Below are 15,636 nucleotides of genomic sequence, written 5' to 3'. Positions count from 1 at the left end.
TCAAACAAATCATGAAAGCAACAGAAAGAGATAAGAACTTTCAAGACCTGCAGCAGTTTATCGCAGTGAGGTGGATCTAAACCGCTGGATGAGACAACACAAGAGAAGAGCAATAACAGGGGCTGAGGGCCGAGGGGAGCTGGTTGAGCACATGGAGAAGTTTGGAGCCCCAGAGCACCCACACACACTGCTGCCACCCCCAGCCTACATCCCCCAGTCATGGGGAGCTGGTGCAGGCAGCAGCAGTCAGATGTGAGCCCAAAATGAAGGTGAGAAAAGATGGCAGTGAGGGGGAGGATTGGTTCCTGAGCTCAGAAGGGCTCAGCTGTCCATGTCGAGCTCAGAGCATGGTCTGTATAACCACCAGCAGGCTCAGCAGGGTCTCTGTGGCAGTCAAAGGAGGAACAAGCTTCATCTGCTGGCTGGCTGTGAAAACCCCGTGAATTGCTTTGTTTAAAAGGTCACTGGAAAGCTGACACCAGCAGAGGAACAAGTACAAGTTGTCTCACATGTGCTGCCCAAAGCCTGGCGCCAACCACCCGTGGGGAACACCAACAGAGGTGGGGTGGCCGCCAGCCCCCCAGCACTGAGGAGCAGGGAGAGAGCCCTTGCTGCAGTCAGAAAGATGGATGCAGATCTGCAAAAAGTGTCCCTAGAGCAAGGTCAACCACCTACCTACTGCAAACCATCTGGTGAGGGAAACGCTCGGGCAGGTGCCTCGCAGCTCGCCCGGCGCGATGCCAACCACCAGCCTGGCCAAGCACAGTGCCAACCACCTTGGGGCTGGCAGCCCAGGGGAATGGCCTTCCCTGGAGGGCTCACTGCCTTTATGAACAGCCAGGAGAGCAAAGGCCCCATATTTTGATTATCTCTTGCTCCCAACTGGTATTAGAAGCACTTTGCTTCTGGCCTGCCGTGATGACCTACATTAGCCTAACTCACAAAGCCTTTGTCATCAGCCAAATGAGATGTTGTTGTTCCTCCTCCTCCTAAGGCTCATTTGGTAAGACTGGCTGTCATCCCTGCTCACCTTGTTTACAAGACTGATTCAATGCAGAGAGACTGCAAATACGTTTAGTTATGAAAGAAAGAGCTTTGGCAGTACCACAGAACATCCATCACCCAGGACATGTTCTAGGCAGACAGGAGAAGACCGTTCAAGGGTGAATTTTGCTGTAACAAAGCAGTAAAATAGCAATGCTCTGAACTTCCCACACCAAATTGCAGAATCATAGACTTGTTTGGGTTGGAAAAGCCCTCTAAGATCATCCAGTCCAATCATCAACCCAACACCACCATGGCTACTAAATCATGTCCCCAGATGCCTTGCCCATGCAGTTCTTGAGCAGCTCCAACAATGGGGACTCCACTGCCTCCCTGGGCAGCCTGTTCCAATACCTGACCACTCTTGCAACAAAGAAATTGTTCCTTATCTCCAACCTAAACCTGCCTTGGCACAATGCCAGGCCATTTCCTCTCCTTCTATCACCAAGCCCCAGCTCACGGCAACCTCCTTTCAGGGAGCTGTAGGGAGCAATGAGGTCTGCCCTCGGCCTCTGCTTCTCCAGGCTAACCAACCCCAGTTCCCTCAGCTGCTCCTCATCAGTCCTGTTCTCCAGACTCTTCACCAAGCTTTGTTACCCTTCTCTGGACACACTCCAGCCCTCAGAACTACCGGCAGATGCAGTGTCAGGACTTTCTCAGACCTCTCACTAACACTGGTACCACAAGTTTCCAGTCTTCAGCACCAGGAGTTTCAGCAGCTCCTTACAGAACAGCGTTTGAGGGTGCTGGAGCCATGGAGCAGGCTGCCCCAAGAGGTTTTTGAGTCTCCTTCTATGGAGAGATTCCAAACCCACTCAGACATTGTGATCCCGGGCAAGCTGCTGCAGGTGCTCCTGCCACCATCCTTGAAGGTGTTTAAAAGACTTTTGGTTAAGGAGCTGAGGGATGTGGGCTAAGAGTTGTTATAGGAAAATATTAGTTTATGGTTGTATTCCATCCTAAAGTCCTCTCCAGCCAGGAGAGTCTATGACTAGGAGATCTCAGAAGTTCCTTCAAACCCCATGCTGATATTCTGTGACAGTAGGAAAAGGCAGCAATAAACAGATCAGCTCAGTTTTGGTGCATCAGCTCTCCAGAGGACAAGCCAGACTTCTCCCCCTCTAAGAAGCCCCAGCGCCTCTGGGCGTTAGAAAGCTCCAAGCCCACAGCTCCTGTCTCACACTCACCAGCTTCCCAAAATACAGCACTGACAACAAGCCCAGCTCTGTGCAGGTGAAGATAACCAAAGAAGCACCAGCTGAGGCTGCCACCTCCAGGCTGTGCAGGGTCCCCTTGCTCTGGGATCTGTGTGAGGACCACAGCTGCTGAAGCTCCACCACATCATACAACACCTTGCAAGATAGTGTGGGCAGAGCTTGAGGAGCTACACAGGTGTTATGGGAGAGGAGAAAAAGTACTGGAGTAGGAAGTAAAAATTCTGTGGATCTGTGGGTTCACTGAGGCAAGGGGGCTGTTGGAGAAGGAGATTTGTGTGCTGGGGCGGGAACCAGCCTCTCATTGTATGTTTCTGCTCCAGCTGTCCTCTTGTACAGAGCAGGAATGTGGACACGAAATGAGGAATTTCTCAGCTTTCCCCTCCTTTGCCACTCCCCTGCCATTATTTACCCTGAGCAGGCAGATTTCTGGAGCAGCTCTTGATCCCGTGCCTAGCAGGCTGCAGAGATCAAGGCAAGGTTCAGCTGCTGTGGGTCAGGCTGCAGGAGCAAACTCTGGTGGAGGCTGGCTTCTCCTCCCCCCAGCTTGATTTTGATTTTCACATTGAAAAGAGATAGCCTCAGGGCAGAGGAGGGAACGTTTAAAAAACACCAAAACGCCAAATCCCTATGTCAGCAGAAATCTGGCAGCTTTCTGGAGGAGAGCAGAACTCCAGAGAGCAGGAGGCAGCCCTAGGGTTATCTCATCCCTCAGCCAACACCAGCAGAGCACCACCGCCACAACCCCTCCCTAGCCTGGGCTGGGAAGGGTGCGGTAGCTGGGGTTGTTCCAAGAGAGATTCCACACCTTGGGGTTTGAGGAACTGGGGATGTCCCAGCACCTACTGGGCACTCCTGCAGTGGCCAACAGAGAGGAGAGGACAATTGTAACATGAGCAGGCACACAATATGGGGACAGCACAGGCAGCCAGGGACTTTGGAGAGAGCTTGTGTAAACCATGTGAGCCTCCTGCAGCGAGGAGGATCCCAGGCAGTGACTAATTCCACCTGCAGCAGTAACTCCAGCCTGGATTTCCTGTTTCTAGAGGAGAGCCCTGTGGAATGCCCCTTAGATACTATGGTATCCTTGCTCAGCAGCTGTGTGAGAAATCCCAGCAGAAAGGGTTTCACTCCTTCAGGAGACACCAGCAGGTCAAGAGAAATTCTGCTCCACCTCTACTCTGCCCTGATGAGGCCACAGCTGGAGTACTGGGTCCAGTTCTGGGCTCCTCAGTTCAAGAGAGACAGGGAACTACTGGAGAGAGTCCAGTGGAGGCTTCAAAGATGCTGAGGGGCCTGGAGCAGCTCTGTGAGGAGGAAAGGCTGACAGCTCTGGGGCTGTTGAGCCTGGAGAAGAACAGACTGAGAGGAGATCCGCAAGTGCTAAAGGGCCTGTGGAAGGCAAGTGCATAGGGCCAGATTCTTCTCAATGGTGCCCAGTGAAAGGTCAAAGGACAACATGCTCAAACTGGAACCCAAAAGGTTCTATCTGAACAGGAGGAGAAGCTTCTTTGGTGTGAGGGTGCCAAAGCCCTGGAACAGGCTGCCGAGAGAGGCTGTGGAGTCTCCTCTGGAGAGCTTCCAGCTCCACCTGGGCACTGTGATGCTGGGCAAGCTGCTACATGTGCCTCTGCTTTAGCAGTGTGGTTGGACTGCATCATCCCCAGAGGTCTCTTCCAACCTCACAATGCTGAGGTTCTGTGAGGTTTCCTGAGGTGCACACATCCAGAGGTGCAAGCCAATTGCCATCATCATATATCCACAGTGGATCAGCAACAGCCTCTCTCCAGCAGAAAAACTGAAGTGATTCCACCACAACCCCAAGTCTGGACAGAGACATCGTTTTCCTGTCAACCCCACCATGGAGTATCTTCTCCACCCCCAGAGCCATCACCTGACGTGGCCAGGACTGCCAAAGTGCTGAAGTACCAGGAAAATTGGGAAGACTTGGGTAAACTCAGCACCTTGTAAACCAAAGCACTGATTGGACATCCTGAAAGCACCTGCCTACAGCACCATAGAGAAGCAGGTCTCCATGGACCAACTCTTCCCACTCACGAAGTGACTAAAGGAAAAGAGAAGCACACAAACTGCACAAGAAGCATTCAAGACAGCCAAGTAGAGATGAGTACCACCTTCCCCTAGGCATGGCTGGTGCAGCCCCTGCTGTGTGCACCCTTTGGTGACCCCAGCTGCAGGTATCAAGGCTGCTGTGCCCCTCACCACTCACCGGTCAACAGCTTCCACGTCAAAGCAAAACCTCTTCTCGATGGAGTCTGTTTTCCGTCGTGTGCAGGATTTGAGGGTCACAGCTTCATCTTCTCCCTGGGAAGAGACAAAACCACAGATCAGACAGTCACAGAATTCATTTGGTTGGAAAAGACCTCCAAGAGCACCCAAGATCAAAGGCTTGTAGTGATAGGATGAGAGGGAATGGATTGAAGCTTGATGAGGGCAGATTTAGACTGGAGATTAGGAAGAAATTCCTCTCAGTGAGGTTGCCCAGAGAGGCTGTGGAAGACCACTTCCTGGAGATGTTCAAGGCCAGGTTGGATGAGACCTTGAGCAACCTGGGCTAGTGGAAGGTGTCCCTGCCCATGGCAGGGGTTTGGAACTGGATGATCTTTAGGGTACCTTCCAACCCAAATCATTCTATGAATATATGAATCATTGAGTTCAGCACCACCATGGCCATCAAACCACATCCCCAAGTGCCATGTTCACACAGTTCTTGAATACCTCCAGGGATGGGGACTCCACTGCCTCCCTGGGTGGCCTGTTCCAATGCCTGACCACTCCAGCAGCAAAGAAATTGTTCCTAATCTGCTACCAAACCTCCCCTGGCACAATGTCAGGCCATTTCCTCTCCTATCACCTGATAGTACGGAGAAGAGACCAACCCCCACCTCACTGCAGCCACAAGCTGAAGAAAGGACAATTTATAGAATCACAGAACGGTTTGGGTTAAAAAGGACCTTAAGGATCATCCAGTTCCAACCCCCTGCCAAGGGCACAGACACCTCCCACGAGACCACGACAATCAAACAATCACCCAGCACCCACTGCACTTTCCATGAGCGTGTTCCAACCTGGGGAGATTTGGCAATATCAGCCTGCTGGAAAGGTCTATTTATATCTGTGACACCAGGACTTGTCTTCTCATCCTTGCAAACATGTTTAGTCCAAACCCCTTCATGAGGAGCTTTCCTCTCAGGGTGCAGATGATTCAGTTTGTGCACTCGGCAGCAGGCGTCCCACGCTGTGGGCAGGCAGGGAGTGCTGGGCCACAACTTTTGGCCACAGTCAGCTCTATTTTCCACAGCTTGAACAATGCAGCACAAACCTGGCTGTCAAATTTTCACTCCAGGCTGAGTTTTTGGCAGGGTTCTGCACAGCAGAGCTCTCAACGGGAGCAAACACGCCTCAAAATGTTTATTATATAACAAAGCAACGACAAAACCATTCTCCCATGCTGGAGTCTGCACCCAACTTTTGCTGGATTCCCACAAGCCAAGCAGAGATCCGGCAGGATCTGCATGCAATGCTGTCCTCTGCTGGAGAAAATCCCTGCTCGCGTCCTGCCAGCACAGACACGGCTTCAGAAATCCACCCACGGCTCCACAGAAAATGAATTCTGAAGGAGTTCCTGGAGATGGGCACTTCTCTGTGCTCTGTGTTCTGCCTGATGGCACTTTGGCTGACCACTCTGTTCCCTGACATCACTGTTTTTCCAGGAAACATCTGTAAGAGCCCCAGAACAGACCCAGAATGACAGACCTGAGTGAGCTTCTCCCCAGGGTGCAGCACAGGCTACCTGCAATTGGTCCTACATGATGCTGACACAGAGCTGTTCCCAAGTTCTTTGGTGTTCAGGGAAAGCCCTCACTTCAATCCCACGAATATCAGGCTCCAGCCACAGCCTGAGGCATATTCACAAAGGGCTGATGCTACATGCAGTGGTCCAATGTGATCCACGAGTGAGTGATCTTCTCCTGCAGCACCAACATCACCCAGTGCCTGCTCCAGCCAGCACCCACAACACCCAGCAGTGAGACCACAAGCCCTGGGGCTGCTCCACACTCTGGTGGCTCTTCCCTGTGGGTCACAGAACCAGACTGGTGGGGGTTGGAAGTGACTTTCAGAAGAGAGAGGTGTCCCAGCACAAGCAGCATTTCATTCCAGGATCATGCAAGCTTCTGCATGATCTGAGCTCCTCACTAGAAGAGGGACACTGAGGGGCTGGAGCATGCCCAGAGATGGGCAACAAAGCTGGTAGAGGGTCTGGAGAACAGGGCTGGTGAGGAGCAGCTGAGAGAACTGAGGTTGTATAGACTGGAGAAAAGAAGGCTAAGGAAAGACCTTTTGGCTTTCTACAACTCCCTCAAAGGAGGCTGGGACAGGTGTGGGTTGGTGTCTTCTCCCAAGGAACAAGTGATAGAAGAGGAAATGTCCTCAGGTTGCCCCAGGGGAGGTTTAGGTTGGACATGAGGAACTATTTCTTCCCCAAAAGGGTTCTCCAGGCCTGGCCGAGGCTACCAAGGGCAGTGGTGGAGTCCCCATCTCTGGAGAGGTCTCAAAGCTGTGTAGATGTGGTGCTGAGGAACATGGTTTAGTGGTGACCTGGCAAGTGCTGGGTTAATGGTTGGAGTTGATGATCATAAAGTTCCCTTCCAAGCCAAGTGACTCTGTGATTCCATGATTCTGCCTTCACATGCTTCAGCTGTCATACAGAACAAAGTAAATAAAGGGCAGACCTAGAAGCACGAGGAGAAAGCTCAGGTCTCAGCCCAGAAATACCTGTGCCCAGCCACCAGCCAGGAACACAGAGCTGGAGAAGGAACCAGAGCCACTCCTAAGGGGATGTCCACCTGGGAAACCAGCCCAGCTGACAGGCTCCACAGATCTGGGGTGAGGTGGTTTGGAGGTTTGCTTCTCCATGAAGCAAATGAAGTAAATTCCCCACAGAGTATCTGCTCGGCCTGGCGTGGATCTGACTCACTTCCCTGGCCTATGTGTCACCTTGCTCAAACAGGTCACTTTGAGCACCAGGAGAGCTTGCACAACCCCACTGCCAATCCACACTCACCCCTTTGCCTCCAGACTTCTGGTCAAAGGGCACCATGGTGATCCTCTTGGTCTCCCTCTGGTACGTGCAGTAATGCTTCACCCAGGAGGTCCCAAAGTGACCTACACAGCAAATGCAGCCTTTATTCCCAAAACAAGGATGGTTCCAGTGCCCTCCCAGACATAATTAGGTTTAACCATCACTTAACATGACACATTCTGGACTCACTGGTTTCACTGGGACTTCGTAAGAGGATTGAGCACTATTAACCCCTTTCTACTCAAGGGAAAGACTTTTCTCAAGCACCAAAGATGATTCAACCTTCCAGGAACAACTTGATTCCCACATTCCCACCTTAGTATCCCAACCATCCCCTCTCTTCCATGGATTTTGTACCCTGCTGAATTCACCTTGTACCACACATCCCAAGAAACCACCTTCCCCAAATATCCCCAGACCACACTGCCCTGGCAGGCAGCTCCACCACCCCACACCTACGTTTCTCCTGCACGTAGAGATAGCCCTCCATGGTGTAAGGGCTGATGTTTTTGTGCTCGTGAGGGTTCTCCTTCATCTTCTTCATCAAAGACTCAACCTCTGACCTTGTTCCTTCAAAACGATTCCTTGTCTGCAAGTTAAAGTGGAAGTTAGCTGGGAAAACTACGAATTCAAACAGGGATGTCTTTGTGGAGCCAATGTGGTCTCCTCTGCACCCACAGCTGAGTCACCACAATCGATCCAAATAGGTCACTTTGCTCGGCAGGACAGCCACGGTGATGGGCAGGTGGCACTTACGTTCTGGATGCTGATTGTCAGCTCTGTCTTGAAGTCACTGAAGTCCTTGGCGAGCTCATAGCCATGATGGTAGAAGGTAAAAAGCCCCTGCAGAAAGGCCAGCAGCTGTGTTGGGGTAAAACATACCAAGATGGTCAGTAAGAGGCCCACAGCTGCTCTCAGAGCCACCACCAAGCGGACACAACCCCACAGCTCCCCAGGGGCAAAGGACTTGATGGAAGGTGGCCTGCTTCTCACTTCACTAACAAACCCTGAACAGACCCTGGAGCTGAGTCTGTGTTTTCTAAACCCAAACCCAAGCCCCCCACCCCAAGAGAACTCATCCTATCTGTCCCCACTCCTTGCATCAGCCTTTCCTACTTGCAGAGACCTTCAGGCTGCTCAGCAGCTTCAGAGCCCCTCTCCAACAGCTCCCTGACTCTCTTGAACAGGGCAGATCAAAACTGGACCCACTACTGCAGATGTGGCCTTCTTAGGGCAGAGCAGAGAGGCAGGAGAACCTCCCTCAATCTGCTGGCCACACTCTCCTGAATGCAACTCAGGATGTCAGTGACCTTCTTGGCCACCCAAGGACCATGATGGTTCATGGTGAACTTGGACACCACAACCAAGTTGTCCACACAATAAAAAGTTAAATGTTTCCAGCACATGTGTGGCTGCTGAGCTCGTGGCTCCATGTCCTGCAAAAGCTCACACAAGTCCTTTCTTCTCCTAAATCTCCCACCAAGGTTAGGGCAGCAGATGAGGCTGGAGCCCCTCAGCCATCCCACCACAGGGCAGTCCCCCATCACAACCCAGCTTGCCCCAGGCCCCCACTTCTTCACACAATCCTCCCACTTATTTGCAGGCTGAGGTGGCTTGAGAGCTCACTTACAGGTTCCACAAACTCAAACATCTTCCTCTCCTGCACCTCTTGTACCTTGAAGACATACTCCAGGGAGACCTCATAGAAGTGCTGCCGGACTTGGTCCACCTGGCTGTCCGCCTGGGGAGATCCAAGAGGAAACACCAAGTTACTACTGACCAGGAGCACTTGGCCTGGTGACCAGAGGACATCTGGGTCTAATGGGAATGTGTCTATGCAGAACAAATTGAACTTCAGAGCCCAGTGCAGGGCTGGGACAGATGGTAGAGCTCCCTGACAGCTGTGCAGAAAATCAGGCATTAGAAGAGAGAAAAGTGAGAAGTCTGGGACAATAAAAGGCAATTGTCTGCTTGCTGGAGAGCACCACAACAGGAGGCAGCCTGGAGCATACCATGGCTGGACTGGGGAGTCACAGAACCTAGCACCCCACCAGTCTCTCCAGTGAGTGAGTGGTGGGTCAGCAGACAGCAGGTAGAGGCTTTGCAGGTAGAGGACAAACAGGCAAAAATGAGAATCACACAAAGGGACCTCTAAAGGTCACCCAGTCTAACACCTGCAAGTATAGCAGGTTGCTCAGAGACCCAAACAACCTGATCTGGAATGGCTGCAGGCATGGGGCATCTCCCACCACTCTGAGCAGCCTGGGCCAGGCTCTCACCACCTCAGTGTCAAACATTTCTTCCCTCTCTCCAGTCTGAATCTCCCCTTTTTGATATGGATATGCCCCAGTCCCAGTGCATAAAGATGACCTGGAAGTGGAGCTGTTACCCTGTCAGCAAGGTGACTGACACAGCACATGTTGCTATTTTGCAAGTGACACTTTGTGTGGAGCAAGCTGGGGGGATGCCACCTATGCTGGCGTTGTCTGCGGGGTCAGCCCGAGTGATTCACCACCCCTCTGACCTCAGCACCAAGAGCCTCACCCTACTGCAAACCACCATGGGGTCATTGCTCTGTGGGTGTAAGCTCCTCAGGCCCAGCATGGCTCCATCACCAATGTGACCCTCAATGTAGTCAGGGTAGGACTGGACCTCCACGGAGCAGGACACGCTGTGCCACACATCCCGTCAGGGCTGAGCATAAGGCACTCTGCAAGACCAGGCTGGCAAACACCTGCTTGTGTTTGGACAGCAGCTTAGTCCTGACCTGCATGACCCAGCCACGACAAGGCCTGTGCCCCCCATGCCCTCGGCTTCTGCTGCCTGCCCATGGGAAGGTGCTGAACAAACTGAGAGCTGAAAAGCAAAAAAAAAAATGATGCAATCCAGGATCTTTGCCAGCAGTTCAGCAGCAGGTTAGACTCTGTGTGCTATTTCCTTGGCCAACAGCCAAAGCAGCAGAGAATTCCCATGGTCTCCTCCTCTCCCGCCTGGCCACAGCAGTTGCACATGTGGCTGCTATCACCTTCTAGACGTGGGCAGCAAGAAGAGCTTTGGAAATGAGCACACTAAAGTCCTTCTCTTAGGACATGAGGGCATCCAGTGAACCTCCAGGCTGCTCACAAACGGCCTGGGTACCTAACTGACCCACCACATATGCCCAGGAAGTCCCTTGGCAGGTAGGGACCACAGTGAGCAGCCGCTGGGGAGGTGTTGGATGGGTCGAGTGCTTCCACATTGTGCTGGATGCCACGACCCAAACACTGCTCTTTCAAAGGCATCTCCCTCCTCAGTGGGGCCAAAGTCAGCCCTAGGGGAAAAGGCCCCAGCACCCGAACTCGGGACCTGGCCCAGCCTCCTGCTGCCTTCCCAGCTAAAGCCCAAGTCAGCGTCAGCGGTGGGAGTCGCCAGCAGATGGCAGCAGCAGCCAGCACCGCTCCGCAGCCAGCGCCGCCACCGCCCGCACACCCCAGCACGGAAATCATCCGGTCCAGCTCCCCGATAAACCGGGGGCACTCACGGCAGCTTGCCCAGCATCGCAATGGCCAGCTGGGGTTGGAAGCTCTCCAAAGAAAGCGACACCACAACCTCTGGGCAGCCTGCTCCAGTCCTCCAGCACCCTTACACCAAACAACTTTCTCCTCCTGTTCAGATGGAACCTCCTAGGTTCCAGTTTGTGCCCACTGCCTCTTGTCCTGTCCCTGGGCACCATTGATAAGAGTCTGGCCCCAGCCTCTTGCCCCCCACAGGTCTTGTGGTGGTTTGAGGCTAACTGGAATATTTTAATGAGAAGAGCTAGATTACAGGCTGTGCAAAGAAAACAACGGTGATGTCTACTTCACTCACAGGTTCGCCGAGACGCGCAAAAACAAGGACACAGGCACAGGTAAGAGAGTGGGACAGAACTAACTGCCAGACTCGAGGTCTCTGTTTTCTCCCTGGGCTTCTGCTGCTCTGCTTGGATCTCTGTAATCTAACTAACCCATCTGCTTCTAACCCACCTTTCCTTGCAACTCACCTTGCACATAAGGCAGACTCTGGGATAAGGTGGAAAGCAAGTGGAAGGGTGGTTGGGAGCCCCTCCTGAGGACTCTGATTTCTGGGAGGGGTACTGTGCTTCTGTATCACTTCTGACTTGTGTATTTCTGTATACAGCTGTCAGTATTTGTGTACATTGTAGATATATCTGCTTGTAAATTGTGCTAAGCTGTGAATATAAAGCTTCATTCCTTAGCTCCCAGCTGGCTGAGTCTAGTCTGGGCGATTTCATAAGAGGAGGGGGTGGGTAACTCCCAAACCATCACAAGGTCCTTTAGCTGCTGCTGAGCACTGAGCACATCACCTCTCAGGCTGCTCTTCTCCAGGCTCAACAGCCCCAGGGCTCTCAGCCTTTTCTTCTCAGAGAGATGCTCCAGGCCCTTCAGTATCTTTGTAACCTCTGCTGGACTCTCTACAGTAGTTCCCTTTCTCTCTTGAACTGGGAAACCCAGAACTGGACCCAGTACTACAGATGCAACCTTACCAGAGGAAAGAGGGAGGAGAACCGCACTTGACCTGCTGGCCACACTCAGTGGGCCCCAAAAGGCACTGACCTTCTTGGCCAGAAGGGCACAATGCTGGCTCATGTAGTCTACACAGAGCCAACACACAACTGCTTCCACATTCTAAGATCCCTACAAACCCAGATCACCCACACACAGATAAAGCTGGCCTGCAGGCATCTCAACCATGATTCCTGCCCCTTTCCAGCCCTGATTTGGTGAAAGATACTATTTGTGCTACAGACATCTTTGCTCTCTTGAGTGCCCAGCTCTGCTGGGCACCATATCACTGCCTGAGCTATCATCCCAGTACCCCTTAGAAACACCTCAGCAGCATACCAACATCATGTCCAAAAGCAATTACACCCATCCTGGAGGTGTAACTACATTCCAGCTCTGGATTAGTGCAGGGAATTCCAGACTTGGAAGAAGTGATTTTAAACTGAAGGTTCTCATCCAGTAAGAGCATTTGGCAGAGCAGCAGCCAACACCCCCCCGCATCAGTAAGAGGCTCCTAAAGCAGTTTAGAAGCTTTAAGCCTGATCACTCCTCCCATCAAGTCCAAAGCCACTGCAGCTACTCTCAGAGCAAGAAACTAGATGCTCCTGCTGGCACCAGGGACGCCTGTAGCAGAACCAGCTCCTTCCTGCTCCACTCTAGTTAGAAACCCCCTCTCCTCATTGACTGCTCTCCATGCTGGGAGCTCACAGACTCACAGATTGCATTGGATTGGAACTGACCCTCAGAGGTCAGCTTGTCCAACCCTCCTGCACTCAGCAAATTGTTCAGAGCCCCATCAGGTCAGATCTTGAACGTCTTCAGGGTCAGGGCCTCAGCAACATCCCTGGGGAACCTATTCCAGTACTTCACCACCCTCATTGTGAGGAACTTCCTCCTGGTGTCCAACCTAAGCCTACCTTGCTCCAGTTTCAATTTTCAATCCATTGCCTCTCATCCTATCACCACAGGCCCTTCTAAACAGTTCCTCCCCGTCTCTTCCAGAGGTCACCTTCTGATACCAAAAAGCAGCTCTAAGGTGTCCCTGGAGCCTTCTCTTCTCCAGGCTGAACAGCTTCAACTCTCTCAGCCTGTCTCCATAGAAGAGCTGCTCCAGCCCCCTGTCATCTTCATGGCCTCCTCTGGACTAGCTTCATCAGGTCCTCTTGTGTTGGGGGTCCCAGAGATGGATACAGTACTCTAGGAAAGTTCTCACCAGAGCAGAGAGGCAGAATCCCCTCTCCATCTGCTGACCACTCTGCTTTTGATGAAGCCCAGGCTGCAATTGTCCTTCTGGGCTGCAGGTGCCCATTGCTGGTTCATGTCCAGCTTCTCAACCACCAGCACCCCTAAGTCCTTTTCTTTAGGGCTGCTCTCAGTCTCACCATCCCCCAGACCAGATTGATATCAAGGGTTGCCCCAGTCTAGGTGCAGGACCTTACACTTTGTCTTCTTGAACCTCATGAGATTCTCTTGAGACTCAGCTTGGTGTCATCAGCCAGGAGAAACAATATCATAAGGCACACAAAGAGCTCACCACACCTACAGCCAGCCATGCAAAATCAGAAGGTGCTCTCACCTCCTGGAGCTGGGATTCTTTCTTCTTAGAAGACAAGTTCAAATGCTTTTCTAGGACACCACAATACTTCTCCGTCTCCTTGTCATATTTCTTCTTGGCATCCTAAAATACAGAACAAAACGGTTGATGAAGAACACAAAAGCATCAAAGCAGCTATGAAGACCCACAGAACAAGGCAGGACCACAAGTGCTGAGTGGGAGCTGACCCTCTTCTGCCCAGACCAAGGCCAAGGTGTGCCAGCTGGAAGCAAGTGAAGCTGCTTCTATCCACGGCCATCAGATTGATGCTGCCAAAATCCAAAAGCTGAAGGATTCCCAGGGCCAAAGGCTTGGCAAAACACCCAGATCCAGGGCTGGTCCTAACACAGCATGGCAAGGAACATGCCTGCCACCACCTAACCAGCACCTTGTCACCACCTCACACCTCATCCCCCCTCACAGTGGCTCATGCAATGTGGCACTCAGGATGGTGACACAAGAACTTAACCATGAATTCAACCATCCCTTGTGCTGCTGTGAGATGGCCATCACCTCCTCCCACATCCATGCCCAGCAGAGCCCATCACAGAATAGAAAGAATCACAGAATTATTTTGGTTGGAAGCGACCTTTGAGATCATGAAGTCAAATCCTTGACCCAGCACTGCCAGGTCACCACCAAACCAGAGTCCCCAGCATCACATCTCCATGGCTTTGAAACCTCTCCATGGATGGAGATTCCCATCACTGCCCTGTGCAGCCTAAGACAGGCCTTGTCAACCCCTTTGGGAAAGAAATTGTTCTTAATATCCAACCCAAACCTCCTCTGGTGCAACTCGAGGCCATTTCCCCTTGTCCTCCCACTTGTTTCTTGGGAGAAGGGACAATTTCAGGCCACTTTCTCTCCTATCACTTGATACTAGAGAGAAGAGACCAACCCTCACCTGGCTCCAACCTCCTTTCAGGGAGTTGTAGAGAGCAGTGAGGTCTCCCCTTAGCCTCCTTTTCTCCAAACTAAACAACCTCAATTCTCCTCAGCTGCTCCTCATCAGCCCTGTTCTCCAGACCCTTTACCAGCTTTGTTGCCCATCTCTGGGCCCACTCCAGCACATCAATGTCCTTTTTGGAGTAAGGACAAGTGCTCCAGGTCGCTGCCATCACCACATGGCTCTGGGCTCAGCTTGTGAGTCCCAGGAGGGCTCTCCAAGGAGACAGCAGCCCCTAGAAGCACAGCTCACCTTAGCAGCCCCAATCTGCTCCTTGCGAAACTTCTCCAGTGGTGTGATCAGCACCTCGCTGGCATTCTCAATCTGCAGGCAAAACCAGCCACAACTCAGTCACCACCTTCTGCCCAGCTCACCCCCAGACACCCTAACCCTGGCCCACTCACCAGCTCTTCCCACAGAAACCCTCCTGCAGCCCAGGGAAGTCACACACTACACCCCTCCACCTCGGTGCTGGTGAAGGGGGCTGAGGACTTCACACTCAGCCTGCTCCGCACCCCACTGAGCCCCACCAGCATTAGCATTGACCATTTCCCAACAGCAAGGCACCATTACTGATGCTCTTCACCAAGCCTACCCTCTTCCCTACAGCTGTGCCCTGGACACTGGGGCTTGCACCATGTTCTGGTGCCCCAGATGCCATCAGCCATGGGCAGAGCCACCACCCACCCTGCTCCCAGCAGCCAGGGCCATACCATGCGCATCCTCTCATCTTCCAAGTTCCGCAGCACCGTGGCAAACTCCTGCAGAGACTTGGCTGGAAGGAACAAACTCATGGTCAGTGGTCAGCAACCTTTGATTGTCTTCTTAAATTCAGAGAGACACAGAGCAGGCCTTGCTTGCTTGTTTTTGTCTTGGGGGGCTTGCTTGTTGAGGGTTTTATCATCTTTGCTTTCTCTCGGTAAGGTTTCCAGTTGCCTAAGGAAGCAGCTGGTAGCAGAGCATCCCCAGCAACATGTTCCCACCTCCACCACCATCACAGAATTGCAAAGGCTGGAAGGGCCCTCTGGAGATCATCCAGTCCTACCACCCCGCTAAAGCAGTGGCACCCACAGCAGCTCACTCAGCATCACAATGGCCAGCTGAAAGCTCTCCCGAGAAGGAAACTCCACAACCTCTCTGAGCAGCCTGCTCCAGGGCTCCAGCACCAAAGAATTTTCTCCTCCTGTTCACAT

The 15,636-nt window shown here is 52.4% G+C and overlaps 1 protein-coding gene across 4 annotated transcripts in view; it reads right to left on the bottom strand.

Moving 5' to 3' along the window:
- Window positions 1–15,636, bottom strand: part of ARHGAP26 (Rho GTPase activating protein 26) — a 130,857-nt gene that overhangs the window by 89,862 nt on the left and 25,359 nt on the right. For all 4 annotated transcript variants that reach the window (XM_064161677.1, XM_064161678.1, XM_064161679.1 and 1 more), the window contains exons 3-10: window positions 15,157–15,218; window positions 14,696–14,767; window positions 13,480–13,581; window positions 8,993–9,103; window positions 8,119–8,223; window positions 7,822–7,951; window positions 7,345–7,445; window positions 4,489–4,583 (exon numbers count right to left, since the gene is read on the bottom strand). In XM_064161677.1, coding sequence (XP_064017747.1) covers window positions 4,489–4,583; window positions 7,345–7,445; window positions 7,822–7,951; window positions 8,119–8,223; window positions 8,993–9,103; window positions 13,480–13,581; window positions 14,696–14,767; window positions 15,157–15,218 — 778 coding nt within the window. The remainder of the gene's footprint in view (window positions 1–4,488; window positions 4,584–7,344; window positions 7,446–7,821; window positions 7,952–8,118; window positions 8,224–8,992; window positions 9,104–13,479; window positions 13,582–14,695; window positions 14,768–15,156; window positions 15,219–15,636) is intronic.

The sequence above is a fragment of the Pogoniulus pusillus genome, chromosome 22 (genome assembly GCF_015220805.1).
Source record: "Pogoniulus pusillus isolate bPogPus1 chromosome 22, bPogPus1.pri, whole genome shotgun sequence".
NCBI lineage: Eukaryota > Metazoa > Chordata > Aves > Piciformes > Lybiidae > Pogoniulus > Pogoniulus pusillus.
Note: the sequence above shows the minus strand (reverse complement) of the source record. Positions and strands in the feature narration are given on the sequence as shown.